At 54.1% G+C, this 9,250-nt stretch overlaps 1 protein-coding gene across 1 annotated transcript; it reads left to right on the top strand.

Annotated features, from left to right (window-relative positions):
• The first annotated feature begins 277 nt into the window (after nt 1–277).
• Nucleotides 278–6,112, top strand: PHB1 (prohibitin 1). Its single transcript, XM_086766793.1, has 7 exons — nt 278–360; nt 906–1,031; nt 1,435–1,596; nt 2,032–2,174; nt 2,866–2,982; nt 4,091–4,186; nt 4,923–6,112. The coding sequence occupies exons 2-7, from the start codon at nt 944–946 to the stop codon at nt 5,133–5,135; spliced, it is 819 nt and encodes a 272-aa protein (XP_086622919.1). The 5' UTR covers nt 278–360; nt 906–943; the 3' UTR covers nt 5,136–6,112.
• The last annotated feature ends 3,138 nt before the right edge of the window (nt 6,113–9,250 follow it).

The following is a 9,250-nucleotide window of genomic DNA, read 5'->3' as shown; positions in this document are numbered from 1 at the left end:
GAGGGGCCCCTGTGCGCCCGCCTCTCCCTGGGTGCTCGGGCAGCACCTCTGGGCCCCCCCAAACCCCTGCACCGCTCCCGGCCCAGGCCGCCCCGCTGCAGCCCTCACGTGGCTTCCCGACGCCAGGACTACAGCTCCCAAGAGGCCCCGCGGGCAGGGATAGCCAATAGAAAGCGGCCTTACTCAGCGAGCCGGCCACCGCGAGGCTCGCCGGGAGTTGTAAGCCGCTCGGCAGAGAGAATGAAAAAGCAGAACTACGCATCCCAGAATGCCGCGGAGAGGCGCGGGGCCAATGAAAAGCGGGCGTCTTAGCGCGGCGCGCAGGCGCGCTGGGGCGAGCGGCCGGGGATTCATGTGGAGGTCAGGGGCGCTGCGGGAGGGGAGCGGGGCGGGAGGGCGCGGTAGGTGCGGGGCCGGGGCCGGGGCCGGGGCCGGGGCCGGGGCCGGGGCCGGGGCCGGGGCCGGGGCCGGGGCCGGGGAGGCGGGGAGGCAGGCAGGCAGGCAGGCAGGCAGGCCTTGGCTCACGGGGCGCCTGTCCCGGCGGCGAGAGGCCTGGGCGGGAGCGGGAGGCCTGGCGGGGGGGATCCGAGCTGTAGGAGGCGGGCTCGGGGTGCGGAGGGGCCTGGAGCGGGCAGCCGGGGTAGCGCGGAGGGTGTTTCCCGCACACGCGGGGCGCTGCGGGGCCGCGGGCTCTGAGGCCGGGGAAGACGCGTGAGGTGTGCGGGTGGAGCGGCCCGCGGGGCTGAGGTGGCTGCTGGTGGGGGGAATGCCGCCGGCGCAGGTTTTTTGGAGGGCGGATAATCCTCGGCTCCATCCGCACCTGCACAGCGGGCCCCCGGCCTTGTTTCATGTGCTTAACACGCTCTTTTTTTCTTTGTCTTTCTCTTTCCCCCCCCCCCCCCCAGGAGGGACTGTTTAAAGGGGCTGGAACTGGACGTGTGAAATGGCTGCGAAGGTGTTTGAAAGCCTTGGGAAGCTTGGCCTGGGGCTGGCTGTTGCAGGTGGAGTTGTTAATTCCGCTCTTTACAATGGTGAGTGGGAGAAGCTGAGCGCTTCCAGTTCACTTTCTCTCTTTTTTTTTTATTATTATTATTTTTGCCAGTGTCTTGGCTGTGCTGTGCTTTTACTGCTAATGGCGTCGGGGGAAAACGGACGTGAAGCTGTGCCGGGCTGTTTTATACCTCCTGCATTGCACAGGCAAGAGGATTTTCTTTAGAAAGCTGCCAATTGGGAGCAGACTGCGGGCCAACAGTCACGGCTGCATCTTCTCTTTGCCTTGTTGTTCCCCACGATCAAATTAATGTCACCAGTCTCCTCCAGTAAAAGGCTTTCACTGTCCCCAGTAGACCGTTTCCATGGGGCAGGTTTTGGGGTGTGCAGGTACAACAAATGGCAGTAGCGAAACCGCGCTTGACGTGCTGTTGTCTTCTCTAGTTGATGCGGGCCACAGAGCTGTCATCTTTGACCGATTCCGTGGGGTCCAGGACACGGTGGTAGGAGAAGGCACCCACTTCCTCATCCCCTGGGTACAGAAGCCCATCATTTTCGACTGCCGCTCTCGCCCCCGTAACATTCCTGTGATCACTGGCAGCAAAGGTGAGTGTTTGGACCCAGAAACCAGAAGAGAACCAGACGCTCTGAGGATAACTTTTTTTCCTTCTGGACGTGGAGATTCCACGTGTCCCGAGCCCAGTTTGGCACAGAGTCAGGAATGGTTTGATCCGTCTTTGTAGTTACAGAACGGATTAAAGGACCCCTCCTTCACTCCTGTGAGTCTCCCCTTTAAACACGATATCTGCCTTTACAGCAGGGCAAGGAATTCCCTGCGTGGCAAACAAACTGAGGCTTAAATCTTACCTGTAAGGAGGATTTGGATCTCGAGGGGAAAGGGGAGCAACAATAACTTGTCTTTGCTGGCAAAAAGAAGTCGGAATGTTTATTCTTTCTCACTTAATTACCCTCCAGAGGACAGCTTCAGGATATCTCCTGTCCCCGTGGTTTGCCACTAAACTCAGGACTCTCTTCCTGCAGATCTACAGAACGTGAACATCACGTTGCGTATCCTGTTTAGACCAGTGACTGCCCAGTTACCACGGATTTTCACCAGTATTGGAGAGGACTACGACGAGCGTGTCCTGCCCTCAATCACAACTGAAATCCTGAAGTCTGTTGTGGTAAGGACAGGACGAGAGCTGCCAGGCTCTGCTGGTCAGCTTTCTTTTCCCTTTGTAGCAGCGAGGAACACGCTGAAGTGTGGAATATGTTGTGCTCCAGAACAAGGCTTCTTTTTCCACCCCCCAGGCTCTCTTGGGCCACCCAGAAAAGCTAATTGTAGCTGTGCTAATTCTTTGTCGCAGTCATTCTGACTGCTTGGTGTGACTTGGTTCACACTGGATCATCTGTGGATGGAAAGAGATTTCTTCGTTACCTGCTCTGAGCTGTTAGCTCTGCTCTTCAGGCTGGGAGTCTCAGGCAGGAGACGGGGATTTTTACTTCTCCTGTAATCTTAGATTTCAGCTTACTGAAGACCTCTGGGTCTGGAAGCATCCCCAGGGGGACAGCCAAATAATCACTAACCAGCTTTAGTCCGGCTGCAAGAAGTGGGGGGAGTGAGAGAGAGACTGCGTAGTCTGGTCCGATCGGGGCTGAACTACGACAGTCCAGCTTTTGCGTTGAGTGCTCACCCAGACAACCTCCGCTCTGGCTTACACTTAAATTCCCAGTCCTTCAGTCTTTCTGTTACTTCAAACGCCCGGGCAGCTGGGTGTTTGCTAGCTTTGGGAGAACTCTGGGGCTCGTGGGTGCAAAGAGAGAATCTGTCATTCCTGGGAGCTTTCTTCTCACTGTTGTCCATCCCAATTTCAGGCTCGCTTTGACGCTGGAGAATTGATCACTCAGAGAGAGCTGGTCTCAAGGCAAGTGAGCGAAGACCTCACGGAGAGAGCAGCAACCTTCGGGCTCATTCTGGATGATGTGTCCTTGGTAAGAGCTCTCCCTTTTCAGCTTTTCTCTTTGGAGCGTGCCCAAATAAGAGCAATGGAGAAGGGAATCGGGGGATGGCCAGAGAAGAGTGGGCTGGAAGTTTGGACACGTGGACTACGTTTGTCTGTCTGCAGTTGCATGGTTACAGCTCAAGTCAGAACCCCTGGTTTTGTTGCTGGCTGCCTGTGACCTTGAGCAAGCCCTTGAAGGCTCTGCTGCACTGATTTATTCAAAGACTTCACTGTCGCAGGGCTTTTATAGTTAAAATGCAGAGCAAAGGCTTCTGTGGGTGATGGATCAGGCTGCACGCTGCTTTGGAAAAGGCAGCTGTTCCAAGAGCACCCTGAGACAGGGAGAAGGCGTGAGGAGGCACTGCAAATGTACACTTCTCATAGCATTTTTTTTTCTGTGAAGTAGTAGTTATTCTCCTGGCTCTGTAGTCTTTGAAGACGATTCAAGGAGGGAGCTCTTCCCTCTGACCTCCGGAAAAGCTTTGGAAATTAAATTTGTTGTAATCTGGCTTGTACATGCACCTCTCCCTCTCTGTTTTGGGACTTCCCTCAAAAGCCTGCTTAGAGAAAAGGGAAACGGGCTCTTTCATTTGGCTTTGAACAGGAAAGCGACTTTGTTTCTGCAAAATGTGAGGTTTTGACTGTTTCTGGTGCTTTCCACTGAGCAGGCTGCTGAAGGAAAGTCACCTTTCCCCTGTCCCATCCCAGGAGCCTGCAGCTGTCCACACAGCCCAGGCTGAGCACGCCGGTGCATAGTGGAGTATGAAAGGCGCAGGATGGCGTGGCAGACAGCGGGCTTGCCTGCCCTGGGAGGGGAGCGCTGGGCAAGCAGGCTCCTGCTGCCAATCCTCGAGCAGGTGGTGGTGGCAGGAGAGCGTACTGGTGTTACTGGGTCTGCTGGGCTGGAGTTGCACTTGTGGTGCCTCCCTTGAGACTTCAGAACTGGATGGGGAGGCCTGCTTGTCCCAGTTCCTGGGTTTTTAGGGATACTGGCATTCCATCTCTGTTCCAGTTTCACTGATTCAGGCAGGCTGCCTCCCCCCAGCACTGCTGCAAGCTGTCCGCACTGTGAACTTTGCTTGATTTCTGCCCTGCAGACCCACCTGACCTTTGGCAAGGAGTTCACGGAGGCGGTGGAAATGAAGCAAGTGGCCCAGCAAGAAGCAGAGCGAGCCAGATTCATTGTGGAAAAGGTACCTTGCCTTCTGAGAAACCTGGCGACGCTTGCTGGTATCTCCTTCCCACTCTAGCTTGCAGCAAACATCTCGCCCACTTGTCCAGGAGGCCGGGCAGTTGGAAATGGGGTTGAGGGTTGAGATTCGCAGCCAAAGTGATCCTGCTGTTTGTGAATTTTGAGAGGGTAGGCAAAGCTTTCCGTGGTGTTGGATATGGTGGACGTAGGGGCCTGTGTCCTAGGAGTGTTACTGACTGCATGCAGGACCACATCATCTCAGATCCACCCAGGATCTCGGTGAGCATCCACGGGAACAGTTTTGTGTTGGAGTACCCTGGTACACCTGAGAACACACGCTCTTTGGGATGGCAAGAACCTGCAACTACCCCCAGAATTAATCCAGTGAATGCAGTAAGATGAATGTAATTAGCAAGTACAATTAAACAGTGGAAGTCGGACCTGGTTTTAACTCCACTGAAGTTCTCGAATCTTTGACAATTTTCCACGAGGAGCGCCCTTAGGCGGGTTAATGTTTCATGAGGCTAAGACTGATAAGGCAATTTCAAGATTTTTTCAACCTAACAGAATACAGCTTTAAAATAAAATCACCTTCTGTCTTAGCTCTCCTGCTGGGGAAAAGGACAAGGCAGTGGTGAGGGGGGAATTTATATTTTAAACATGACAACGGCATCTTCCTCCGCTTTTGCTCTTGTTTTCTCTGTTGCTTATTCCCCTTCTCATCTCTTTTCCGTCAGGCTGAGCAGCAGAAGAAAGCGGCTGTCATCTCTGCTGAGGGAGACTCGAAAGCAGCCGAGCTGATTGCCAACTCGCTGGCCACTGCAGGGGATGGCTTGATTGAGCTGCGCAAGCTGGAGGCAGCTGAAGACATCGCGTACCAGCTCTCGCGGTCCCGCAACATCACCTACCTGCCCTCTGGACAGTCTGTGCTCCTCCAGCTGCCGCAGTGAACCTGGCTCCGCAGCCTTAGCTAGCTCAGTCACCTCTGCCTACCAGATCAGCCCTTTCCAAAAGAATCTTTGCAATTTCCTCGTTGGTAAAAGCAGAGGAAATATAATTCAACCCATTTTTGAATTATTAATCAAATAAAACTAAACGCTCTTGACAACAAACCTGCGTTCCTCCCACGTACGGTCAGAGCAGTGGCTCCACTGACCATTGAGCTAGGTTTGAGAATTGCCCCTTTCCAGGCAGTTTGAGCAGCAGGAGCAGAGTTTTCATCTGTTCACTCCTGGGACAAACAGGTAGCCCAGGCGACTCCCTGACCACAAGAGTGCTGTACCAATCCAGCTGCTTTCACAGCGATGCTCCAGTGCCTTCAGGCTGGCTGAGCCAGGGTCCTTACAGACTTGCAGGTCCTGGACTATGGAACAGGGATGCTCGGGGCTCGCTCTTCAGTCAAGCCAGTCTTTTTTTCAGGTGTCAGCTGAGAGTAAGAGGACATCTCAGCTTGTCAGAGTGGCTCTGCTGTGCCTGTGAGCCGTAGCACGGACAGCTGGAGGTACAGATCGAGTGGATTGTGGCTGGGGGTGAGAACAGCGGAGATTCCCTTGATGCAGGAGATGGATTTCAGGCACAGAGGAGAAGATACTTCCTCTGCAGGAAATACTTCTCATGTACATGCTGGAAACAGGACATCTCCACGTCTCCCCCTGCCGCTGTGCACTGATCAGTTTGCTGCCGCTCGCCCTGTTGTGCAGCACTGGTTCTTTCACCAAGGTCAGGAAGAGCAGCAGTCGGCCTATTGCAGGTGGCACCTGGGACAAAGAGGGGACGACTCGGTGCTCCGGGGCTCAGGCAGCCGGGGGTGGGCAGAATTCTCTGTTACATCAATGCTCTTTTTATCTAGGGAACTTGAATTGTGAGGAGGATGTGATGGGTGAGATTGTATAACCAGCCTTCAATAAATGTCACAGTCCCAAGTGTAGTAGTGTGGGTTTGGTTGTTGTTTTTTTTTTTTTTTTTTTTTTCCCCTTTGATATCTCAGAAGAATGAGGGCCAGGTCAGTGGAGCAAGACACCTCATGCTTGTGCTAGATTATTTGGATAAAAGTCAGCACAGGCAAATAGGTCTTGCTCCCAACAACTTTAAGTTTGAAACGTGATTCTTGGGCTGAACTCCTGCAACGAGGCGAAGCTGAGAGCATCCTGAGGTTATTGCCAGGGCTTTTAAGTGCTTTCCGCGCACAGGTCCGGTTGTTGTTTACTGCATTTTCCAGGGTGCGCTTCTGATGCAACACCGTGCTGTTGGGAAGAAAATGGGGGTGTATTGTACCAGATACAGCCTACAGTGAACTTCAGGACCTGTCAGTACTCCTTTCTGCTGGGCAGGGTAGGCTCTTGCGGCCATGAGGTGCCTGAGCTTGCAAAGTATTTTAAGCAGCTGAGCAGTCAGGTCCATAACTCCCAAATAACTTCCAGACCTCTTCCCCCTCCAGTGCTCTTGTTCTTTATTCTGGTTTACTGCTTCAGATGCTTGTAAGGAAGCTTCCACTCCTCTCCCAGGGCTCCTTTTAAAGCCCCCTTAGCCTTTCCTGTGTTTCTCTCCGTTAGTTTCATGCACCAGGTGCTGGGCTCAAAACAGTGTGTCTGAAATCCCTTCTCTGCTTCTGTGGCTCTGCATTACCTCTCCCTCCAGTCCTGCATTTTCAGTGGAGTGTGGAGTGTTTCCTGCTGCTTTTGCTGTTAGTCTCTCTTGAGGAGGTGTCTGAGGCTCTACCAGTGGCTCCTGGGTCTGATTAATCACTGTTTCCTTTGCTTTTGGGTGTAATTCTTTTTACACATGTTCCCTGGCTGTTAACTGCTCCTTTACCCTCGCTCTGCCTCACTTAATGCCTAGAGCTTCCATGAACTCATCGGACTTCAAAGCTGCTCCTGAACCTGTACCCGTTCCGGTGTGTGCTCGCTGGACCCCCTGTTTATATTGTGCTTACAGCTGCTTTTCAGCCTTACAGATCGTGCGGACCGCTGAGCGATCTGGCTCCAGACGGGAACGGTGACGCTAACATCAGGCTGTAGGTTTGTGTGGGCTGCGCAGGGATGCCGGCTGAGGAAACAGCCTTCGGCTTGCTGGATGGGTGCTGCTCTGAGAGCTGCGCAGCAGGGAGTGAGCACCGCTTGCCATCCTCTGCCAAACTTCTCGGGTGTTGGCAGACTCCTTAATGTAAAACCGAAACAGAAGGTTGAGGTGGTGTAGTCAAGGACTGGCATTCCTGGCCAAGGCTGAACTGAAGGCAGCTGAAGGCTGAGCTTCCCAGGATGCCAGCCCTTCCCTCGCAGTGTTCGGGACGTGTTAGCAGGGTGTGAGCGCTCGCTCTCGGCGCTCTGCTTGTCAGGGCAATAGAAAGAGCTTCAGGCTTGGGCAATGTGAAGGCAGGTTGCCCTTGCTGCTCAAAAAACCAAGGCGTTCCCACCCTCTCTGGTGTTTCTAACCTCGTTGCTCTTAATAATCCAGTAACAAAAACTCGCTCATGGAAGTGGAGTGTGGTTGGAGAAACAGGAGGGAGGCGTGTGGCTTTGTACCGAGGGCAGAGAGGGGAGTTTTGTTGTGCAGATCCTGCTCTGTCCTGCCAGAGACCCTGCGTAAAGCCCGCGATCAGCCTGGCGTCCTGAGACCGTCACCTGCTGCTCCGCTGGCCGAGGAGGGGCTGGCTCCCCGCTGCAGGGCAGAGCTATTGCAAGGGCTGCCTGCTCTTTGCAAGTCATCGGTACGGAGGTGCTGGAGATGCTCCGGAAACAGCAGACCTTCCCCCTTCACCTCATCCTTAGAGAGAGCAAGAGAAGGGGCTGTCTCGTGACCATGCCTGGAGGAGCAACCACTGGCTATGGCGGAGTACTCCACGACCACCGTGTGCCACATCTCTTTTGGGTGAGACCCTTCAGCCCAAGGTAAGCCGTGAGCACAGGGGGGAGGCAGCCAGATGATGCCACTTGAAGGGAGATGGAGAAACCTCTGGTTTGTTTCTGTGAACAGAAAAGCCGGTGGGCCCCTGGTCTGGCTGTCGCGCCTGGATTCCCGCTGTCTGAAATGCATGGCACAAGGCTGACTGAAGAATTTCCTGCTTATTAGGGATTGCAGCCATGCTAGAACTTCTTGCTTTGGGGAGGGGAATACTTTCTGTGGTCAGTTTTTCTTCATTTTGCCACCTATTTGGCACAAAACAATTTGCATTCAGTATATTTAACAACTTTTAATCCCCCATCAAATTAGTTTGAAATCTGTTTTCTCCAGAGGAAGGACAGTGTGATTGCACAAATCCAGTGCTTCCCCAGCAAGGCTGGATCTGTTACTGCGCTGGAGAAATCACGCACTTCCTTAAGTAACCCAGCTAAAATGGCCCAAAAATTTTCTTAGAGAAAGGCTCTGCCCTAGACAGCGTCTGGGTGTCTGCTAGTCAGAATTAAATGCCCCTCTGCCAGGGTCTCCCTCCCCAGCGCTGACTCACACCAGCATCACACCAGGTACTCCTGGATCTTTCAATCTTCAAAAAAAATTTGTCACATTCAGCACCAAAGTGTTGGGGCCAGGGGTGTTTTGCAGGCGAGTGATGGAGGCTGTAGCGTTGCTGCTAACCGTGCCAGGAAGGACGCCGGGGAGGAGGTCACCTTTTTCGGAAGGCAGGATGAATGCGAAGTGAAGCGCAGCAGAGGCCGGCAGCCAGGGCGCTCTCCCACCAGATGGCAGCAGCAATTCCGCACGGGAAGGATAGCGGGGACCAAAGGGTGTCTGTCCCGCAGCCTCCCGTCGGGACAGCTGAGCGAGGAGGTCACCCTGCCCTGGGACGAAAGGAGTGGACGTGGACAAGGGCAGACACAACAGCACGGTCTCTGGGTGAGGAAGGAAAAGGAGAAGCTGGCACGGGAGCTGTCTGGGGAGCAGCACCTCTTGGGCAGGCAGGTTTAGCCCCTCTGCCAGGTTGTTTCGGTAAACCTGATGCCCACTTCACTCTGCGCTGAGCATCTCTAAGTCCCAGCTCCGGTTTTAACCCCTCTAGCTTAAGGCAGTGCACTGAAAGGTGCAAATGCCTGTCTCCCTTTCCAACCCTGGGCCCAGGGGGGCTTGGCTT

The sequence above is a fragment of the Chlamydotis macqueenii genome, chromosome 25, assembly GCF_036417535.1.
Source record: "Chlamydotis macqueenii isolate bChlMac1 chromosome 25, bChlMac1.mat, whole genome shotgun sequence".
Taxonomy (NCBI): Eukaryota; Metazoa; Chordata; class Aves; order Otidiformes; family Otididae; genus Chlamydotis; species Chlamydotis macqueenii.
Note: the sequence above shows the minus strand (reverse complement) of the source record. Positions and strands in the feature narration are given on the sequence as shown.